Here is a 21,517-nt window from a genome sequence, read left to right on the forward strand (position 1 = left end):
AATAATGACCGGGTCTATTTTTGAGACCCTTACCCGGCCCTAAACCCGATGAAATCACACCAAATTAGCCCCAAAAGTGTTCGGGACCGGGCCGGGCCTTCGGGTCGGGCCGGGTCTGTGCACCCCTAGTTTTTAATAACCGGTAACATAGAGTTTAATAAAATATAATTCATATATTTTTTTATTTATGTATATGTATATATATTAAGAAAAACTACCGTAATATATATATATATATATATTTAACAAAATTAATATATAAGGTTATAGAAAGTCTCATCCAAATTTGACAAGAACAAGACGACTTACATAGAAATGGTTCTCATGGATGATAAGATAAGTTGGTTATTTTTCATTATTCTTTCAAGTGATACTAGGTCCAATTTATAAATATTTTTTGTTTATATTTTAAGTTTATTTGATAAGTAAACCCTTGCACACGAACAAAGAAAGTGCGATTTTATAGATTTATAAATGCTAATAGCCTTTATATTTAATTTGTTTTATAGTGTGATAATAACTAATATATTTATTGGTGGATTTAACTATTACTATATTATTTATAATCACATTACATTCAGTATATATGTTTGATTTATTGAAAAAAGTAGATTATTAAAATCGATTAATAACTATTTTAGAGTTAATCTAATTAACACTAAATTAAAAAAAAAACAATACATAGCATATTATTTTTTTATTAATAAAATTCTTATAATTCAAATTAATTTTAAAAAAATAATTTAAAATTATAATTTCAATCTTATCACGTGCATGGCACGGATAATTATACTTGTTAATTTAATAAGTAAACATTGACAATATTTTTAGTTAATTCGTATCTTCTTATTTCTACGTCTTAGAAAAATATAACGAAAATTTTTTTTGTAATACTTTCTTTTTTTATTTCCTTCTCGTATAATACCTCAAACCCTAATAATTAATTATCAATGTTTTAAAATATAAAAAAATCTTTATATTGGTGATTGTTGGATGATCAATTTCATTAAAATTGAACATTATTATTTCAATATATTAATTATTCATGTCAAATTTAATAGTAAAATAATATTAAATTATTTAAAAAAATTTAAAACTAAAATAGAATAATATTAATAACTAAATTAAAATTTAACTCAGATGTTAATAACTAAAACAGTATTTTTACTCTGTCCCAAATTTATGTAAATCTTTTAGTCAAAAAAAAAAAAAAAAAGAAAACTCGAGGGAAAAAAAAAACCGAATGCAATAAAACTGAAGGCAAGTGAGTAAGTAATGAGTAATGACAGTTAAAGCTTTACGAGAGGGTGAGTGATCCTCCTCTCTCCGGTTCCTCCGTTGTCACGATTTTCTCACTTCACTCCTCTGTTTCTCAGCTAGGGTTCGTGTTCCAGTTCCAGTTCCAGCAAGATGGAGCACGCCGAATTATCCACTGAACAGGTTAGCCATTCTTCCTTTTAGATTAGATTCGTTTGTACTGATTCTGGATTGAGCTATTTCTTTTGCTGATTCCGATCAAATCACTGCGTTCTGGAAGGTTCTGAGGAGGGACATCCCATGGGAGACCTACGTGTCCACTAAGCTCATCTCTGGTACAACCCTTCAGCTCCTACGCCGTTACGACCATCGTTCTGAAACCCACCGTGCCCAATTGCTACATGAGGTTACCCATTTCCTTCCTTCTCTCTTCAATTACAATATGTAAAATTCTCTAGTCCGGGACGAATCTTTCAGTAAATTCAAAAATACTAAGGCTTTGTGCTAAATTTATGTTCTTCATAAATTCCTTGCTGAAATACAAGTGGAATAGATAGTATTTGACTATTTGTGACTGTGGAGTTTAATGTATAATTGTGTTGAGATTTTGTTTCTGTTGTGGCAGGATGGTCCGGCTTATGTTCGCATGTTTGTTCATGTATTGCGTGATATTTTCAAAGAAGAGACTGTAGAATATGTTCTAGCTTTGATAGATGAGATGCTCACAGGTAATTCGAAGGAAACTGGGTTGTTGTTTCGATCTGTATTACTTGTGGTGTGTGCTTTAAGTTGTGCTCTTTTGCAGCCAATCCTAAAAGAGCAAGACTGTTTCATGACAAGACCCTTGCAGATGAAGACACTTATGAACCTTTCTTAAGTTGAGTATTTACTTGAATATTTACTTACTCTACATCTTAATCATTAACCTCTATGTCACGATTATGGAAGCCCAGTTCTCTTGCTCTGCACTCATTTAAGTATTTAACTGTTATATTTCTTGACTCTTTGTGAAGTTGTTGAAGTATTTCAGCATTTGGCATATTGGCTTCTATCAGAGTATATTGTATACATAAAACATCACCATTACTTTAAGCTTTTTCCCTTCCTTTTTTCTTTTGAGAAATTTCTTTTACAAGGGTTCCACATCTTCCACCAGCCATTAATGATCATACTCTGATTTTCATGATATTTATTCTTATGCATATAAACTTTTTAAGAGTCATTAATATCAGCTGAAAACTGCTGCAAAGCAGATATAGATATTTCATATTTGTCTATATAGGATATGTGCATTAGTGCATGTAGGAAGACTGCTTCACAATTGGCAACTTAATAGTTTATAGTAGCTGTTCTCCTTTTCACACAAAAGATAGTCAGTCTTTTTCTGTAACCATGGTTATTCTTGCATGTGTGTTTTCTATTTAAGTATTTATTTATAAAAATCAAGGATATATATATATATATATGCATGGATATACCTGTCATGAAGCTAATGCCACGTGATAGTTATCTATCTTTTGCCTGTATTTCAGGTTGCTTTGGAGAGGAAATTGGTTCATACAAGAGAAAAGTTGTAAGATCCTTGCTTTAATAGTTAGGTAACACAAACTGACACAGTCATTCCCTCGTGTTAATTAAAAAATAAGGCCCACAAGTATATTATTTTCAGATTTTCAATTTCTTATTATCATATAATTACAGTGCCAGGCCCAAAAATCAGAATGGCGGTGTTGTAAATTCAGAATCAAACTCAAAGAAAGCATTTACCACGATTGAAGATGTTCTAGGAGGATTGGTAAAATGGCTTTGCGAACAGGTATGTGATATCTGGATCGATCATGACTTAATAATCATGGTGTAATAGATAATGGATAATTGGTCCATTTTAGATGTGATAGGTTATAATTTTGGACTGCAGAACTGCACTAAGTCTCCAACCAGATGGTATAACATGGGATCAAGATCCTCTAAAGTGAGGAAGTTGGTAAAATGAGGAGTTAATCACTCTTAAATTAAGATAGTGGGGAACAAATTTCATGAAAGTTACAAAATTAACGGTGATTAACCCTTCACTTTTACCACTTTACCAACTTCCTCACTTTAGAGGATCCAAATTCATAACATGTACACTCAGATCACTAGGCAGTTGGGAAAGCTTGAATGACTTAAAAAGCACTTATATTAAAATTCATAAGATAGTCAATGGACTCATTCTACATATTCATTTTCACCTGATCATATAATTATCATTTGTAGTTGAAGAAGCCTTCTCATCCTACACGGGGTGTTCCAACTGCCATCAATTGCCTGGCAACTCTACTTAAGGAACATGTGGTTAGGTCTTCCTTTGTTCAAGCAGACGGAATCAAGTTGCTTGTACCTTTGATTTCTCCTGCATCCACCCAACAGTCTATTCAGGTAAAGTTGAAATATATCTTTGAGAACTGATCCACATGATTTCTGCCAATAGTTAGCTAGGCAGGTGTGATTCATCCTTTTATAACTGAAATGCTAGCTGGAAATCCTGTAGCTTGCATTGCAGTGGCTAAATATGCTTGTTGTGTAGGATGATGTGGTGATTCCAAGATTTTTTTTTCTTTTTTGGACTTGGGATCTCAATGAAATATTCAAGCCACAATTAGGCTAGTGTTAGAACTTAGAATTGATGGCACTCATTTAGGGAATTAATTGACAATTCTCTCTGTAACAGCTTCTTTATGAAACATGTCTCTGTGTATGGCTCTTATCCTACTATGAACCGGCAATTGAATACTTGACTACCTCAAGAACCCTTCCTTCTCTTGTTGATGTTGTTAAGAGTTCTACAAAAGAGAAGGTATTGTTGATTCCTTTAGGTTATACAATTCATCTCTTCTTCTTTTTCCCTTGCAAAAAAGTTATACCTTCTAGTGTTAGCTGAATTAATTTGAGCTTTTTGTTATATTTTAGGCTAGCAATTACATATGCTTATAACTTTTCCTAGGTGATCTGATATTTTTATTTCTTGTTTTGTTGGTTTTTGTCAGGTTGTTAGAGTTGTTGTCCTTACCTTTAAGAACTTGCTATCAAAAGGGACATTGGCTGCTCAAATGATTGACCTTCAGCTACCACAAGTTGTTCAGAGTTTGAAAGCACAAGCATGGAGTGATGAGGTGAGAGCATGAAAGTTTGAAGGACTTACATTGATTTTTCCTAATGTAAATTTATTTTTATGCAAATTGAATTAACTATTAGTATGAGTTATGTGGACATCAGTCACCAGAAGTCATTTTTATTTACATTTTTCCATTAGAGCATTTTTGCGTAATTATTCTAGAATTATTTATTAGTATTGGAAAAATTAAATTTCAAAGTACACAACAACAACAAAGCCTTATCCCACTAGTTCTCTATACAATACTAAGTAAAATTGCTTTTATGTGTGATGTTATTGCAAAAATGCATTCTGTTTATGTACATGGCTGTTATTTCAATGAGGATGAGTTGGTAAATTAGATCCTGAATGCATTTCAAGGTTGTTTTAACCAAACATCAGTTTATTCTGAAAATGTATTTTGAGAGTCAAAATGCGTTTTTGGAAATGTGATTTGAGATATAGTTGGCGTTAATCAACTCTCTCTCTCTCTCTCTCTCCAAAAAACAAATATCTTTATTTTGAAGCGCGTACATTTCTTGCTACTTCATAGGACTTGTTGGAGGGATTGAATTACCTGGAGGATGGGCTTAAGGATAGCATTAAGAAATTAAGTTCTTTTGATGTGTATAAGCAAGAAGTTCTCCTTGGCAATCTGGATTGGTCTCCCATGCACAAAGATCCCATATTTTGGCGAGATAATATTACCCATTTTGAAGAGAATGACTTCCAGGTATCTCTGCATTTCCTCTTCCTTTCATGCATCATTTCTTATTGCTAATGCTGGATTGAGGGAAATTAATTTCTCTCATTTATGGATTTAATATTTTATTGCTTTATTGTTTCATAATATTATATTACTTTGCCTACAATGATTTAGTATTCACCTTGGTGGAAATCATTAGTACTGATCACTGAATACTACTTGGCTGGTTAGCATACGAATGTGTTCTTTTAGTTTGCTATTATTAGGATACACAACATGTAAACTACCTGATGATTTACTCAATGATATACCTTGAATTGAATGAAGGTTAGCTTCCATGTCTAAGCATTGTAGAGTAATTGATTAAGCTGCGTGCTATTAGATGGAAGGTTTTCATAATTGTGTTTGGATTGTTGTTGTATGATCCATATTGACCTGGTTAGCCGGGAAAAACCAATGAACTAGTCTCTTGGCCAGTTCAGCTGTAGTTTTAGACCAAATTCACACTCATCCAGTCAAACCCAGCCACAATGGGGCCACCTGTATGACCTGGTCAACTAAGACTTGGTGTAGTCCTGACACTTGTGTTATGGAATTTAATAGTAAATGGGACACACAATTGCCGCAATCTGTTTAATTTTAAGTTTAGTGCCAAGTATATAATTAATTCAAGTATACACGCGGTCCAACTGAAAAAGAATCTTGCAACATGCTTTGGATTTTGGAAGGACATCTTCAGACATTGAAAATGACATGCATGCTTTTGTTGACTTGATCCGTACTCCCATCACATGCTAACAAATCATTTTGTTCAAAACTATACATATAATGACAATGGATTTATGATCTTTTTACTCCAAACTTAATTACTTTCATGGATCCTATGAGACGTGATCATTTTATTACAAACACGGACGTCTCTTTTACCACAAGAGTGACATGGACAATGCATTTTATAGCAATTACCTTTCAGCAATGCTTTAAAAGTTAAGAATTATGACATAATCTCATTGCATATTAATATTTTCAAAAAAGTGGAAAACACATAGTGATTCATTCATCTTTGTAAATTGCAGATTATAAGGGTTCTAATAACAATTTTGGACACTGGTAGCAATCCAAGGACTTTGGCTGTTGCTTGCTTTGACCTTTCGCAGTTCATCCAGCACCATCCTTCTGGGCGTCTCATTGTGGCGGACCTCAAGGCGAAGGAACGAGTAATGAAACTAATGAATCATGAGAATGCTGAAGTTACTAAGAATGCGCTGCTCTGCATCCAAAGACTTTTCTTAGGTGCAAAGTATGCCAGCTTCTTGCAGGCTTAGCTCTATTTCATTGGAGTGGAATAGTGTATGCATTACATTCCACAACTTTTGCTATTTCGTGATTTGGAAGGTTCTATCCTGTACAAGGTTCATTCTTTGCAGCTTCATTTTATTTATTATATTCTGTTGCCGCTAAGGTTCGAGCTTCAGAGCAGTTAAAAGTTGTCATGAGAAATACATAATTACGTATCCTTGATATTCGGCTATTCAATAAAGAGTTCTGTAAATTTGTACTATGTTGTGGATATAGTGACATATTGAATTCGATGGAAATAGACACCCCTTGTTATTTTGACATTTAATTTGGAAAATGTAAGGAAGTTAATCCCTCGCTAAGAGTTTGTTGTGTTTTTTTGAACCAAATTGAGTTGGTCTAGTAGATAGTTTGCTAGTCTGGTTTGAATTCCGCTCTGTGCATGTTTCGATTTGCGATGGATTAATCCTTAATCTGTCTAATTGAAAAAGACTATAGGAAAATAAAAAAAAAAAAATCTTGAACGAGGAAATAAGATCGAGTTGTCATATGATGCTTCTTGTGGGAGAGAATGACTTAAGAGTTTGGGGCTAAGAACTTGATGAAGACATTCAATCTCAAAGTTATTATATATAGGAAGCTTTTGCTTGGTAATAAATGCTGTCCTCCAACTCGGGTTTTAATTTGTAAATTTGTTCATAATTGTCTTGATATAACGGAAGAGATTTATCTATCTTGTGTTATAAAAGGATATGTTAAGATTATAAATTGAAAATTTTTTTTATTAAAAATATAAAAAATTTAAAATCTTCTAATAATAGTAAACTTATCTTCAGCTACATCTATAAAGTAACCTGCTAGCAGTTAAATATCTTGGAGGATGTTAGCATAAAAACGTGTAAATTTTTTTTTTGTAAAGACACTTAAGTGTCGCATTATTATTGGACGTATTAATAAATCGATTATTTTTAAATTTCTTAATAAATTAGAATAAAATCAACTTTTTTATAACAATAACAATAAACTCAATTGTTATCAGATGCGGTCAAACTGATCAATTTACATAATCCACTGAATTATAATTTTTTTTTAAATAAAAATCAGGGATATATTTGTCTTTTTATCAAAAAAATTTAAACATCATTCGATTTAGATTGTGTAAATCGGTCGAATCAAATTGGGTCTAATAATTATAGTGCGGATAATTAGATTTATTATTGTTGCTATAATTTTTTTTTTGGTGACTTTTATTGTTGTTATAATAAACCGATTTATTCTGATTTATAAACCGATTTATTCTGATTTATTAAAAAATAAATTATTAACCAATTTAATAAAAATATCTAATAATACCATAACACATAAATATTAAAAAAATATATTTTTAATATCTTTATTAAAATGATCTCCAAATATCTTTTGCGGCTAGTAATAAATATGAGGCGGAGAGGCAGAGATGGCACAAATCATTCAAATAGTGGATAACGCTTTCTTTAAGGATATTTGAATTTATGGCTTGTGGAATGTTACAACTTACAATTGAATTTAGTCAAATCTTGAACCCAGTGTGGTCTTTTCAAAGGCACAAGATCAAGGTGTTATTGGTACAAGCCTCCAAAATCCAACCACATAATTTAAACTCTCTTAGAGGAAAAGGAGGGCAAACTAAGAAAATACAATAATTTTGGTTTGGTGATCGATTGTTAGTGTATATATAACATTTTTATTTTACATTTTATGATGAATCATAGTTATAAATTAATGAAAAATAATAAATAAAAGAGTAAAATATTATTTTAATTTTAATATATGAACAAAATTTTAATTTAGTCTTTAATGTTTTAAATATTTTATTTCAATTCACATGGGACGTTTTTGTTATTGCTGGAAGTCTCTGATACAATCTCCAATCGGCTCATTTTTATTGTGGAGATCAAAATGGTAGGCAACATCTTAAAGTGTAATGTTGATCTCATCCCATAAAAGGTGAAAATTGTGGGTATCATGTCTCGACTGCTCGACAAATGCAAAAATCGAGGAATTGTTAAACATAAAATCTCTCAACTCTACTGTATATTCAAATTCCGCCTCCCTTATATAAGGCAATAAGATGCCAACAGGAGGAGATTCAAAGTCACCCAGCATGGCAACAATAATCAAGTTCTCTTAATGGTCACAATATTTACTCCTGCAAATTAAGCTTATCTGAATCATTAATTATATTTAATAATTATTAAATATTATAAATTTAGTAGATAAATATCGTTAATAAAATATTATATTCCATACAAACATAATTTTCATTGCTAATATTCATAGTATGAAATAAAATAAGAAAAATGAAGCAAAATTTAAAAAATAAATTATGGGTAAAAAACTCAAATGAGCCAAGGGCTCATCAAAATTACCCATATCCGCCAAATCAAAAATTGAGACAATATTCAACCAGAACGTATTTTTATGTAATTCGAAACAATAGGTTTCGAACTAGATATGTATGTAATTCGAATTGATTGAATTCGAATTACTCCAACTCACTAAACCCACGTAATTCGAATCAATTCGTTTCGAATTAGAAGCGAAAATTTTCAAGTAATTCGAGTCAACTTAACTCGAATTATGAGAGAAAAGTTCGAATCCTATTAATTCGAATTACTAGGAGAAGGAGTAGGGAGAGAAGTTCGAATCTTATTGATTCGAATTATGTGATTTTGGCTACTCTAAGTAATTCGAATTGATTCGTTTCGAATTACATTGAACTTGCCTATATAAGGGGTTCGAACCAAGTTCATTCGAATCACTTTGCCATTCTCATACCCCACCAAATCCCAGAGAAAACGACCAACATTTGGGCCGAGATTCACCGGATTGGCATATTCAGGCGATGGGAGACAATCCGGGGAGGCTTTACCGTCTGGATGGAGTTGCTCATATCGCCGGGGTGATCAACGACGAGGTTAGTGGTCTATGATGTTGCGCTGTTCATAGTGTTTTATGTTATGAAAGTGGTTTTATGATAGTGGTTTATGTTATAGCGGGTTTATGGCAGTGGTTTTATGAAAGTGGTTTTATGTTAGTGGTTTATGTTATAGTGGGTTTATGGTAGTGATTTTTGTTAACGGTTTAGGACGATGGTTTATGTTGTTGTTAGTGGTTTAGGATAGTGGTTTAGTATAGTGGTTTAGTAAAGTGGTGTGGGCCAGTGGTTTTTGTTAATGGTTTTTTATAGTGGGTTATGTTAGTGCTAGCGGTTTATGATAGTGGTATAGGCAAGCGATTTTTGTCAGTGGTTTTTGTCACCGGTTTTTGTCACTGGTTTTTGTCACCGGTTTTTGTTTTACCCGTTTTTGAGGTCGGTTTTTTTTAATGGTTTTGGATAGTGGTTTTAGCGTATGTTAGCGGTTTGGGGAAGTGGTTTTTGTTCTTTGTGATATGAGTTGCATATGTCAGTGGTTTCTGAAAATGTTCTAATTATGCGGTTCATCTTCTGTCCAGCCTCAGCGTTGCATATCCAGCGTTAGGCGGCAGCAGGGGATGCGGCTTGATGAGAGGTACGTTCCGTATCTTCAGATGGCCGGCTTGTACCATCTAGCGAGGTTGAACGACAGATGGTTCCGACTAGACGAGCCTTTAGTCAGTGCATTCATCGAGAGATGGCGTCCAGAGACGCATACCTTCCACATGCCGTTTGGAGAGTGCGCCATCACCCTTCAGGACGTCGCATACCAGCTGGGGTTGCCGGTGGATGGTCATTACGTTAGTGGTTGCCTGACAGACTTCCACCTATACATTGAGGGTGGTAGGCCAGCTTGGACGTGGTTCCATGAGTTGCTTGGTGTCCTGCCTCCTGAAAACCAAGTTCAAAAATTCGCAGTCAATTGTACATGGTTTCAGGAGACATTTGGAGAGTGTCCCGCAGGGGCCGACGAGGAGACAGTTAGGCGCTTTGCCCGTGCCTATATCATGATGTTGTTGGGGACGCAGCTGTTTGCCGACAAGTCCGGCAATCGTATACACATCAGATGGCTACCCTTTGTTGCTAGACTCGAGGAGATGGGTGGCTACAGTTGGGGGTCGGCGGCGCTCGCATGGTTGTACCGATGCATGTGCAGAGTCGCTAACAGACATGTTGTGAAGTTAGCTGGGCCGCTACAGTTACTGCAGTCTTGGATCTTTTGGAGGTTTCCTTCCTTTAGGCCCTCCCGGTATGATGCGTTTAGCTGGCCCCTTGCCTCGAGGTACGTTTAGTTTTTTGTATTACGTATCGTTATGGTATTCACTTTAGTATGACTCACGAATGCATTATAAACCTTTACTTATTTCGCAGGTGGTCTGGTTACAATCCTGGGATTAGCAACAAGGGGCCTAGGGTTCAGATGGCTCGCCTGAAGCTCGACCTGTTACAGCCTCGGGATGTAAGTACCATCAGCCGTATGTGTAGCTAGTCAATGTTTAAGTTTTTAAAGTTTAAAAGTGACTTTTAATAGAATGTTTATGGTGTTTACAGTTCATATGGATGCCCTATAGCGCACTCGACGTCATCCAGGTTGTCCATCCGGAGGTATTGGAGCCTCGGCATACGATGCTATGGCGGTGTGTGACGTCCTTGATATATTTTGTGGTTGTTGAGTGGCATCAGGTTGATAGAGTGCTACCGCAGTTTGGCGGCGTACAGCCCCAACCGCGCCCCGCCCTGAACATAGACTTCTTGATGTCGAAGGACGGGAGAGGAGGTGACCGTTGGTTTCTGGCGCAGCTAGCTGATTGGCATCTTCACTGGCAGGAGCGTGCGGATCACATTTTACAGTTCGACGTTGTGGCCGACCCCGGCCCCTCGCATGAGTTCTTGACATGGTGGCATCAGCATGGAAAGAGATTCCTGTCACCAGAGATGTACTTGGGTGATCCACGAGGTCTTCCTATTCCGGGTGAGGCGACTCAGAGGGGTCCAGGCCGAGTTCCTGAGATGGACCTAGTCCACGATGTTCCTGACAGACGTCGTGTTGAGAGGCGAGCTCGAGTCGGCACACGTCGTAGCCAGCGAGAGCATGCCTGGCTCGATGATGCCATGGATGAGGTTGAGGACGCAGGTAGGGGTCGAGGGAGACGACGTGGTGGTGGACGTAGGAGGAGGGGGGTTGATGCTAGAGATGATATCCACCACCCTGTGAGAGATGCAGCTGGACGAGGTGAGGGTGTCGGGGTTGACAGGCCCCAGCAGGGGGGGCATGATGGTGAGTGGTATGGATCTGGTATGGGAGATCCGTCGACGCACACTGACGCTGGGCTTGGATGTGGACCACTTGGAGATTATTTCGTTGGTGTCCCCGGTGATGATCAGGCACTTCAGGACAGTACTCCATGGGTCAGTCCGAACTCTATGTTTCCAGACTTCATTGCTAGTGACGGTTTAGTGGCGGAGTTCGGTGGACCACATTTCCTTGAGGATATCCGTACCATCATGCAGGAGGATGATGCTTCACGAGGGCGGCATCAGACGACAGGGACACAGGCACCTTTAGATGTAGATCTGAACGAGCCTACCACGGTGCCTCCTGTGCAGACTTTTGCCTTGGGTGGGACGCCGACATCCGCACATACTCTGGGGTCACACTCAGTTGCCGGTCCGTCGTCATCCAGACCAGTACATGTTCCCCCTAGGCCGCCTACAGCGGATGTTCCGGAGGACGATTCCGACTCGATTGAGGATGAGGAGCCACTGATCCGGAGAGGACATAGGACACGGGTTCCGCGCCGTTGTTTCACTGGTTCACACCTATTCCGATGATTCTGGGTTCTACGTGTATTTGTTCTTGCCATGTAGTCAGCTTGTGTATTTTTACTTGGTTATTAATGTTATGTATGGCTTCCTTTATGTATTTGTGCACCCGGTAGTTACTTTCTTGTTATTTAGTGTTTTATCAGACACCTAGAGATAAGGTGTAGTTTGGTTATGTAACGTAAATACATAACAAGAACCACAATTGAAAGATATGTATCGTACGAAAAAAAACTTTTTGGAATTGTAGAATAAATTACTTAGTTTCACGAAGTTCATTGGTTGCTAAGTTAAATAACATGCATGTGCTGATGGTAATAGAAATAAAAACATACGGACAAACATTACTAATCATTGGTTGATCCGTTAAATAACATACATGTGATGGTGGTAAATAGAAACAAAAACATTCAAACTAACATTCCTAGTTATTACCCTCCGTGACTGTGGGTCGTCCGGCCTGCGGACAACTTCGCCGAGTATGTCCTGGTTGCCTGCAGAGGCCACATCTCTTTGGGCGGTTCGGATTTGCATCATCCATGTTGGTTCGTATACGAGTAGACCTCGGCCGACCCTCCCTCGCACGCCTCATGTTCGGATCCGGTATAACGGTGGGCCCGGCATATGGGGGCCAGAATCCCTCCGGAATGGGAGGTGTGAATCCCATCTGATAGACACCGAAAACAGAACTCATGCGATAAACTTCGTGGACGTAAGGCTGCCAAGTTAGTCGTGAGTACGCACAGCATGCCAGTGCGTGAGGACACGGGTAATGAAGTGCCTGGAAGTATCCACAATCACAAGTCTGAGACCCTAGTGAGACCCTGTACGTACCAAGAGAGAACGAACCTGTAGGAGTCGTTTCAGCCACGGTGTACTCCGAGTTATCCCTGTCATAAACAGTCACCGTGAAGCACCTGGCCGTCTTCAGGTTTGCCTCGATACACTTGACCAGGTACTGGCTAAATTGTTGTCCGGTAGCCATCTGAGCCTGGGCCTCCGAACCCTTACAGACAAATAGTTCCGCAAGCCTTCCATATGTGGCCTTGATCAGCGAGCACACGGGGAGGTTCCTTACCCCCTTCAGAATAGAATTCACACACTCAGAAATATTGGTCGTCATGTGCCCGAATCTCCGACCTTTATCACAGTACTGTGTCCACAAGGAGTACTCAATTCGGTTCGCCCAGTCACACATTGCCGGGTTCTCGGACCGCATAATGTCGAACCAGTAATCAAACTCTACCTCCGTCTTCGCATATGCGGCGTTCACAAGAAGCCTGCGGGCATCTTTGCCCTTGAAGGTGAGGGCGAAATTCGCTGCAACGTGTCGAATGCAGAATGCCCGGTATGCAGCTGGGGGTAGCCATCCCCCATCGGACGCCTCAAGTGCTGCCTTGATGCCGTTATGCCTATCTGAAATAACCAACAATCCCGGCTGAGGTGTCACGTGCTGACGGAGGTGGGTGAGAAAGAAGGACCAAGACTCAGCATTCTCACCCTCAACCAGTGCGAATGCCACAGGGAGTATGTTGGAATTCCCGTCCTGTGCAATTGCCACAAGCAACGTTCCCCCATACTTGCCATATAGATGGGTGCCGTCAATACTCACCAACGGCTTACAATGACGAAATGCCTCGATACAAGGGGGAAAAGTCCAAAACAATCTATGAAAATAAGCCCGAGACTCGTCCTCCTGTCCCCCAACTATAACAGGGCAAGTCTTGAGGACGGCTACAGTACCAGGCATCGTCAACTGAACTCCTAACACCCACCGAGGGAGCTCGTTGTACGACTCATCCCAGTCCTCATAGATGATTGCAACAGCCTTCTGCTTCGCCATCCACACCCTCCTATACGTAGGCCTGAATCCAAAGTGAGCTGCCGTGGCATTCAGAAGCACCTTGATGTTGACGGATGCGTCAGCCCTAACCATTGGCATAATGAACGTCGCTATCACATGGTAGTCCAAACTCCTATGGTCGCTGGAGATGGAGGTGGCGAGACAGGTGTGCGGTCCGTTGTACCGCTTGACTTTCCAGATACCCTTACGTTGCCGGAGACTCAACCGAATCAACCATGTGCACCCATTCCCAAACTCTGAACACTTTCCCACGTACCTTCGATAGTCAGACTCGACTACCTTGTACTGTACCCCTCGGCGGATGCTGTACGTCTTCACACTCAACAGCGCCTCATCTTTGTCCTGAAATTGTTGGCCAACCTGAAACTCTGTCATACCGGCGGACCCTTCCATATCCCGAGCGCCAAATCCAGCAAGCTGCTCAGGATATTCATCCTGTCTCATGGCTTCCAGGTCCAAAGATGAAAAATGGGGTGGATACTGCTGTGTGCCAGAACTAGTTCCACCAGTAGCCCTTATCGGATCGCTCGCTCCAACATCATCGCCGCTTTCATCGGCGATAAGATCCGGCTCGAGATCATCGTCATCTGCCTCATCAAACAAGCCCTCTCCCACTCCAGCCGGTGTAGGACACCGTACGTCGGTCGGAAGATGTTCCCCATATCCAACCTGGTCTCCAACATTGCCGCTAAGATCAACAGCAAACGATGGGGAGGCGGCAGGCTGGACCGCTGGCACATACACTGGAATGGAGGAGGAAGCAACCGCAGGTCTCGAGCTTGAACCGGCCACCGTGGCTATAGTGTTGGCATTGCGGTTCGACCCACCCGATCTTGATACCATGTCAGCGAACTTTGCCAACAGCTCTGGTGTCCTCACCTCGGGAAACTGCCTACGAGAAAGAAACATGACCTGCAAGTCCTCGTCACTCCCAATGGTGAAACAATCATACTTCACCGTATCATGGAGAACAGTGGTTGGAATGCGATAGTAAAACTTCTTAACTCTTTTCACTCCTTCCACACCAAGCTTGACAAGCACGGAGCTAACGAGAGCATCGTAGCTGGTGGTGGGACTCATGACAATACATAGAGGATCCTTATCAGTGAACTTCACGCTAGAGCGAGTTTTTCTCTTAACCGATCCTCTATGGTGTACTAGCACTAGAAAACTATCCTCACTAGTCATCTCACTTCTTTGTTCACAGCTCCATGAGTTCGCTGCATATATATAGAGCTCCACTCCACACTAATTCGAAACAACTTGATTCGCACCATATAAACATAATTCGAATCCAATCAATTCGAATTACAAAGGAGTAGTAATTCGAATCATTTAGTCTCGAAAAACGTCATTCGTCAAAATTTCTTAGTAATTCGAATTGATATCATTCGATTTACCCTTAGCTAGTTCGAATCTTATTGATTCGAATTACGTATGACTCTGCATTGTAGTAATTCGAAACGAATTGATTCGAATTACGTGGGTTTAGTGAGTTGGAGTAATTCGAATTCAATCAATTCGAATTACATACATATCTAGTTCGAAACCTATTGTTTCGAATTACATAAAAATACGTTCTGGTTGAATATTGTCTCAATTTTTGATTTGGCGGATATGGGTAATTTTGATGAGCCCTTGGCTCATTTGAATTTTTTACCCATAAATTATTCATGTTGCACCATTCTAACTTGACTAATAATATTCTAGATGACTTGAATGTAACTTTAAGTTTTAGAAAAAACATCTGATCTAACAAATATTTTATTTAAATAATATATTTATTTGATTTAACTAATATATTAATTTGTGTTTAGCTTTTATATTTATTTAACTTAAGTTAAAATTAATTATAAAAATATTAAAACCTACTATACCTACCTAAGTTAATATAAAACTTCTAACTAACGAAATCAAAATACCTAACACATTAAATAAATTAATAAAGCCTAAACACCTAAACTAATTATTTATTGAAAATAAAAGAAAAAAAAAATAACCTCAAAATCCAAAGTTCCAGTTATGTACCAAGTCGCATTTAATTTGTTAAAGTCTCTGTCGCAAACATATTATCGGGGATTCGGGGTCATATACTCATATGTACTTCAGGAACTCGAACTTAAGTTGTTATAAAGTTACAAAATTCTTAAAAATTATTCAAATGAACGAAATCTCGACTACTGTAGCCTTATATATGCCTCAGAGCATATCTCGGATGTTGAGACCCTTATTAAGTATTTACGCGTATTGAGACCTGGTTCAATCTTTACACATATCTCAGATATTCAATACCCATTTTTTCGTTTAACACGTATTCCAGATACATTTTAGATACGTCAATCGTCGTTGTGTCACATAACAAATGTTTAGTACGTGACATTTGCTTATTTTTTATTTTCTCTTTTAGTATTCGAAATATGATAAATCATACATTTAAGTAATTGCTTTATATTTTGTACATTTTCATAATTTTTATATTTATTTAATTTAAATAAAAAAATCATGTTTACTTATCAACAGCCACAAAAGTCAATATTTTTTGTTTGTTTGGCAAAACGGAATAGACCGCAGCGACAATAATCTAATTGATGAGCTTAACTATGAAGAAAAATGTATAATCCATTTGGTAAAATGCGGTATATTAAATTATTAATAGCTCGTTGACATATAGTTCTTACATATATTTACATGTAATTAAATGTTTCATGCATTGCACCATTTCAGCATTTGTGATATTTACACATAAAAGATAGCTGATTCGGACCAAAAAAAAAAAATAGTAGTTTTTTTTTTTTGTGGCTAAAAAGAAAATACTAGTTTGAGTGATAGAATAGATTAGCACATAACTTAAGAGTATAAATGCTCAAAAATAAAATAATTTTATAAAATCCTTACAAGTCTATTTATATCTATATATTCTTTCTCCTACCGTCTATTTAGATAATAAAAAAAAAAAAAAAATCTCTGTTGTATACTGGCTTACCATATATAGTCTACATCTACACTACACTTTAAGGGTTAATTTTCCTCCAAACCCTTCTTTTCCCTCCACTTGATATCTAGATAGTAGATAAATAGATTTTCAAACCTAACCTATAATTGTTTGCTTTTAAAATTTTATTTATTTGTTTACGAATAATTTTAGTTTATAAATTTATCTCATAATAATGTTTTTATGAATTATACTTTATTTAATACTATAGTTGAAAAAAATAAAAAATACATATTAATAAAATAGTGACAGAGAAAGAATAAATATGACTAAGAAATTTTATAAAAACACACTTTGTAACTTGTAATTTAATATAAATTTAATTTTTATGTTATGAAAATGTAAAATAATTTTACACAAATGCTCAATTATGTAGCACATCGTTAAAAATATAATTTATTATTTTAAAAATATTTAAATTCATAAATTTAATTAATTTATTATATACATTTTTTTAAATTATTGGTGCATTAAAACTAATTTCATTTAATATTTTTAATTTATATAAACGTTTTAGAATCTAAAAATTATTTGAGTAGTGCATGTCATTTTTAAAAACACTTTTTATCTAAGAACACTGTTGAATAGTCTTTATTCAACGGTCCAAAGCTGGCTTATATACTCAATTGACCCCTGGTGATCATTCCACACAAAGCATTCACTTGTCAAAACCAACGTGTAGCGTGTACTTTAATATGAAAAATAAAATAATAATATGTCATATTCAAATTTTCATTAATAGAAGTTTGAAAGATAATAAAAATTAATTTAAAATAATTTATATTATTTTATTTATAATTATTATTTATTTAATTAATTTAGATTATTTTAGTAATTAGTTCACTAACTTACTTAAAGTAAGAATAGTTTGAATTATATTTTGTATATATATTGTGATAAATTAATTTTTGATCTATAAAATTAAAAATTTAAGCTTAAAGATATGTGTGTTATTTAGATTATTTTTTTATTAATTTAATATTAATAGTAATTAATTATAATAAGAATACATAAAGAGTACATAATTTTTTTTAAATAATAAAAATTTATTATTTAAAATAAATTATCAAATATTTAAATAAATTAAAAATTAAATAAATACAATGAAATAATAAAAAAAATGCTAATAACTACTAATGCAGGTATATTTTTTAACAACTATAGACTAATATAAAACAGATGAACAACAGAAGGAGTGTGTGAAGTGTTGACGAGTACACAAAGTACAACTACTAAGCCTAAGCCCATAAAACATGTAGTTCAAAAAGAAAAAAAAAATGTATTCCAGACTTCTAGTTATTGATGTGAGGCTGAGGCTATAGTATTTGACTATTTGCATTGGGGTTGATGCAGCAGAAATGAAAGGGACGGATAGGGTTATTACTTCCACGAAAGAGAAAAAAACAAAATTATAGCTTCAACGGAAAATAGAATGGGAATTTCTTAACCTCATGATCTTATCCCTCCAACCTCTATCCCTTCTTTGCATATAGATATTGAGCTGGAAGATGTTATTGATAATTTGGGAGTTAAAGGAGTTGCAAGTGTTGGGTTTTGATTATGTCCTTAAGAGGACGAAGTGGGTTTTCATCCTGGGTGCCGTGGCCTTGGCGGGTTACGGTGCTTATAGGCTTTATCACGCGCCCATAGCAACGCGTAAGAGGATGAGAGTCTCCAAACTTCTTGGCACGCTACTTTTCGTTGCGGAAGCCATTTCGGAATCTGCAGAAACCCTTGTGGTCATTTCTGGAGATTTCAAGGACGTCTTGCAATCCGACTCCCACCAACTTTTTGAAACAGATTTTCAAAATGGCGCGCTGTCAGCACTTTGCTAATTCTCTCGCCACCGTCATGCGCATTGTCATCAAGAGAGTTTCGCGAGACTATGAAACCGTAAACCTTCCAATACTGACCAAACTGGTTCCGCGTTGCTTTTTGCTTTTTGCGGACCGAGTGCTCGACAAAATGTTAACGCCAGCTAGGTCAGGTTTTGTCTCTGTGGTTGTTGGAAGCTTTGCTATGAACCTCGTACTTAGTTTCTACTCAGGCAATGCAGAGTTGAATTCGAGTAATGAAGATGGTGTCTTAAGTGCTGATAGATCATCCTCTAATTGGGATTAAGTTCTGAATTGGATTAATGTGGTTTGTGGTGATAAGTGGGTGAAGTTTATTGAAAATTGCATTCAAATTTGTGTGAGCAAGACGGTTAGACAAAACAATGCATATCAATATTTATGATGATTTTTTCTCTTGGTTAACGAATACAAACCATGAAACTAAAGTGAAGAAAATGCAGGTGACTGTTTGTAATAATGCCATGGAGACTCTAGTCAAAATATTACATTAGAAGTGTTGATCCTCAGCTTTGTTTAAATTATTTTTGTGCAGTCATTGTTTTAGAAAGGTTTAATATACTAGTTTTTGAAACCTCCTTACACTCCTAATAAGAGTACATAAGGAGTACATAAAAAATTTAAGTACCAACTTGAAAAAATTGACTATCTATATCATTTTACATTTATTATAATGACGGTTAGAAGAATCAATTGAGTCATATTTGGTAATAGCTACATCTTGACTAGAGAACAGTAGGGCTGGGTTTGTTTTTAAAGATGGGACAAGATCTTGACTATAATAGAGTTATGTTTGTTTTTGAAGATACGACAAAATCTTAAAGATTGGACAAGACAAAGAACAAAATATAAAAAATAGAAATGTAAAATTTTGTGTTCTTATATTTTTTTTGGTGATAAACTATAATATATTATAAAAATTTAATTTATTCTATTTTTTATCCAAAAATTTGAAAAAAATATAATAATAAAAAATATAATTATAAAAAATTAATAAAAATAATAAAAAATAAATTATATCTCTTATTAATATCTCTATATCTTTTTCTTATTTTTAAATATAATATTTTTATCTATATTTTATCTCTCAAATATAATTTTATATTTTTATATTTTAATTTAATATCTCGTCTTTATAAACAAATACAACTTAAAGGATAATATGATATGTTGCATGGGCCATGGGATTCTTTATTTAGAGAAAAGATAAGGACTTTGTATGCTTCCTTAAATATAATTATAAAAAAGTTTTTAAGTATATCGATATATTGGTGTTTCAGTAATTTTTAACTGTTGATTTTAATTATATATATTATATATATTTTTTATAATTAAGATCAATGATTAAAAATTACTAAAACAATGGTATATCGATAATAATTATATAGATTTAATAGTTAAATTCGTCTCTGAAAAATTACCAATTCTTCAAATTAGTTCTTAAAAGTTTTTTTAGTCATATTAGTCTTTAAAAGATAAAACGTCAGTCAAATTGGTCTTTCCATTAATTAAATGATAACGGCTGATGATGTGTCACGTGGCATAATGACGTGACAGGTTAATGCCACGTGTCACAATATGATTGGTTGACGTGTCAAGTCAGTGACACCTAACATGCCACGTGTCACTTGACGTGTAAAAAAGTTATTTATAATCAAAATAGTCCTGAAAGTTTAGACGTAAGTCATTTTCATCCTTAAAATTTTAAAAATTAATCAAATTAGTCCTTATATAATTTTTTTTATTTTTTCATAATATTAAATTTGAAGTATTTTTGATAGTACTAATTTTAATATTATTCCTTAATAAATAAATTTTTTTACATAAAATAATAAAAATAATTTAAATTATTATAAAGTTATTTTGTCATTTGTATTTTAAATTTTATATTTTCAAATTGTAATTTTTTATAGCAAAATTTTTTTATTTAAACGAATTTATCAAATTATTGTTGATTATATATTTAAAAATTTAATATTTTAAATTTTACTATATAATATAATATTTGTTTTAAAATTTAAATTTTTAAAATTATTATTTCTATTATTATTTAATATATATGGTAGAACTCAATAATTGAAAAATCGATTTGTGGGATCACTTGTTGAATCTTAATATTTCAATATATATTTTTTTAAATAACTACTATATTTATAGAGTGAGATATAAAAGATTAAAATATTTAAAATAACTACTATATTTATTTAGTGAAATCCAAAATATAGTTTTAACACATTTTGGATTTCACTAAATAAACATGGTAGTTATTTTAAATGTTCTAATCTTTTATATTTCACTAAATAAATATAGTAATTATTTTAAAATATTAAAAAATTAGAGTTTTAATATTTTGAATTTTACTAAATAAATATAGTAGTTATTTTAAATGTTTTAATCTTTTATATTTCACTAAATAAATATAGTATTTATTTTAAAATATTAAAAAACTAGAATTTTAATATTTTAAATTTCACTAAATAAATATAGTAGTTATTTTAAATATTTTAATCTTTTATATATCACTAAATAAATATAATAGTTATTTTAAAAAAACTATAAGCTTAAAATATTAAATTTTTAAATATATAATCAACAATAATTTAATAAACTTGTTTAAATAAAAAAATGTCACTA

General features: G+C 34.9%; 1 protein-coding gene and 1 pseudogene across 2 annotated transcripts; both read left to right on the forward strand.

The window, feature by feature from the left end:
* The first annotated feature begins 1,230 nt into the window (after positions 1 to 1,230).
* Positions 1,231 to 6,757, forward strand: LOC112748887 (V-type proton ATPase subunit H). 2 transcript variants are annotated; one of them, XM_072217614.1, is made up of 12 exons: positions 1,231 to 1,307; positions 1,377 to 1,440; positions 1,538 to 1,663; positions 1,883 to 1,985; positions 2,063 to 2,133; positions 2,788 to 2,855; positions 2,959 to 3,073; positions 3,514 to 3,675; positions 3,968 to 4,093; positions 4,284 to 4,409; positions 4,944 to 5,123; positions 6,173 to 6,757. In XM_072217614.1, the coding sequence occupies exons 2-12, from the start codon at positions 1,411 to 1,413 to the stop codon at positions 6,419 to 6,421; spliced, it is 1,356 nt and encodes a 451-aa protein (XP_072073715.1). In that variant the 5' UTR covers positions 1,231 to 1,307; positions 1,377 to 1,410; the 3' UTR covers positions 6,422 to 6,757. The 2 variants fall into 2 exon arrangements, with proteins under 2 accessions (XP_072073715.1, XP_072073714.1); XM_072217613.1 differs by having other exon boundaries at positions 1,282 to 1,440.
* Positions 6,758 to 18,455: 11,698 nt separating this feature from the next.
* Positions 18,456 to 19,377, forward strand: LOC112747856 (protein PHLOEM PROTEIN 2-LIKE A10-like; annotated as a pseudogene).
* The last annotated feature ends 2,140 nt before the right edge of the window (positions 19,378 to 21,517 follow it).

Source organism: Arachis hypogaea, chromosome 15, assembly GCF_003086295.3.
Source record: "Arachis hypogaea cultivar Tifrunner chromosome 15, arahy.Tifrunner.gnm2.J5K5, whole genome shotgun sequence".
Classification (NCBI taxonomy): domain Eukaryota; kingdom Viridiplantae; phylum Streptophyta; class Magnoliopsida; order Fabales; family Fabaceae; genus Arachis; species Arachis hypogaea.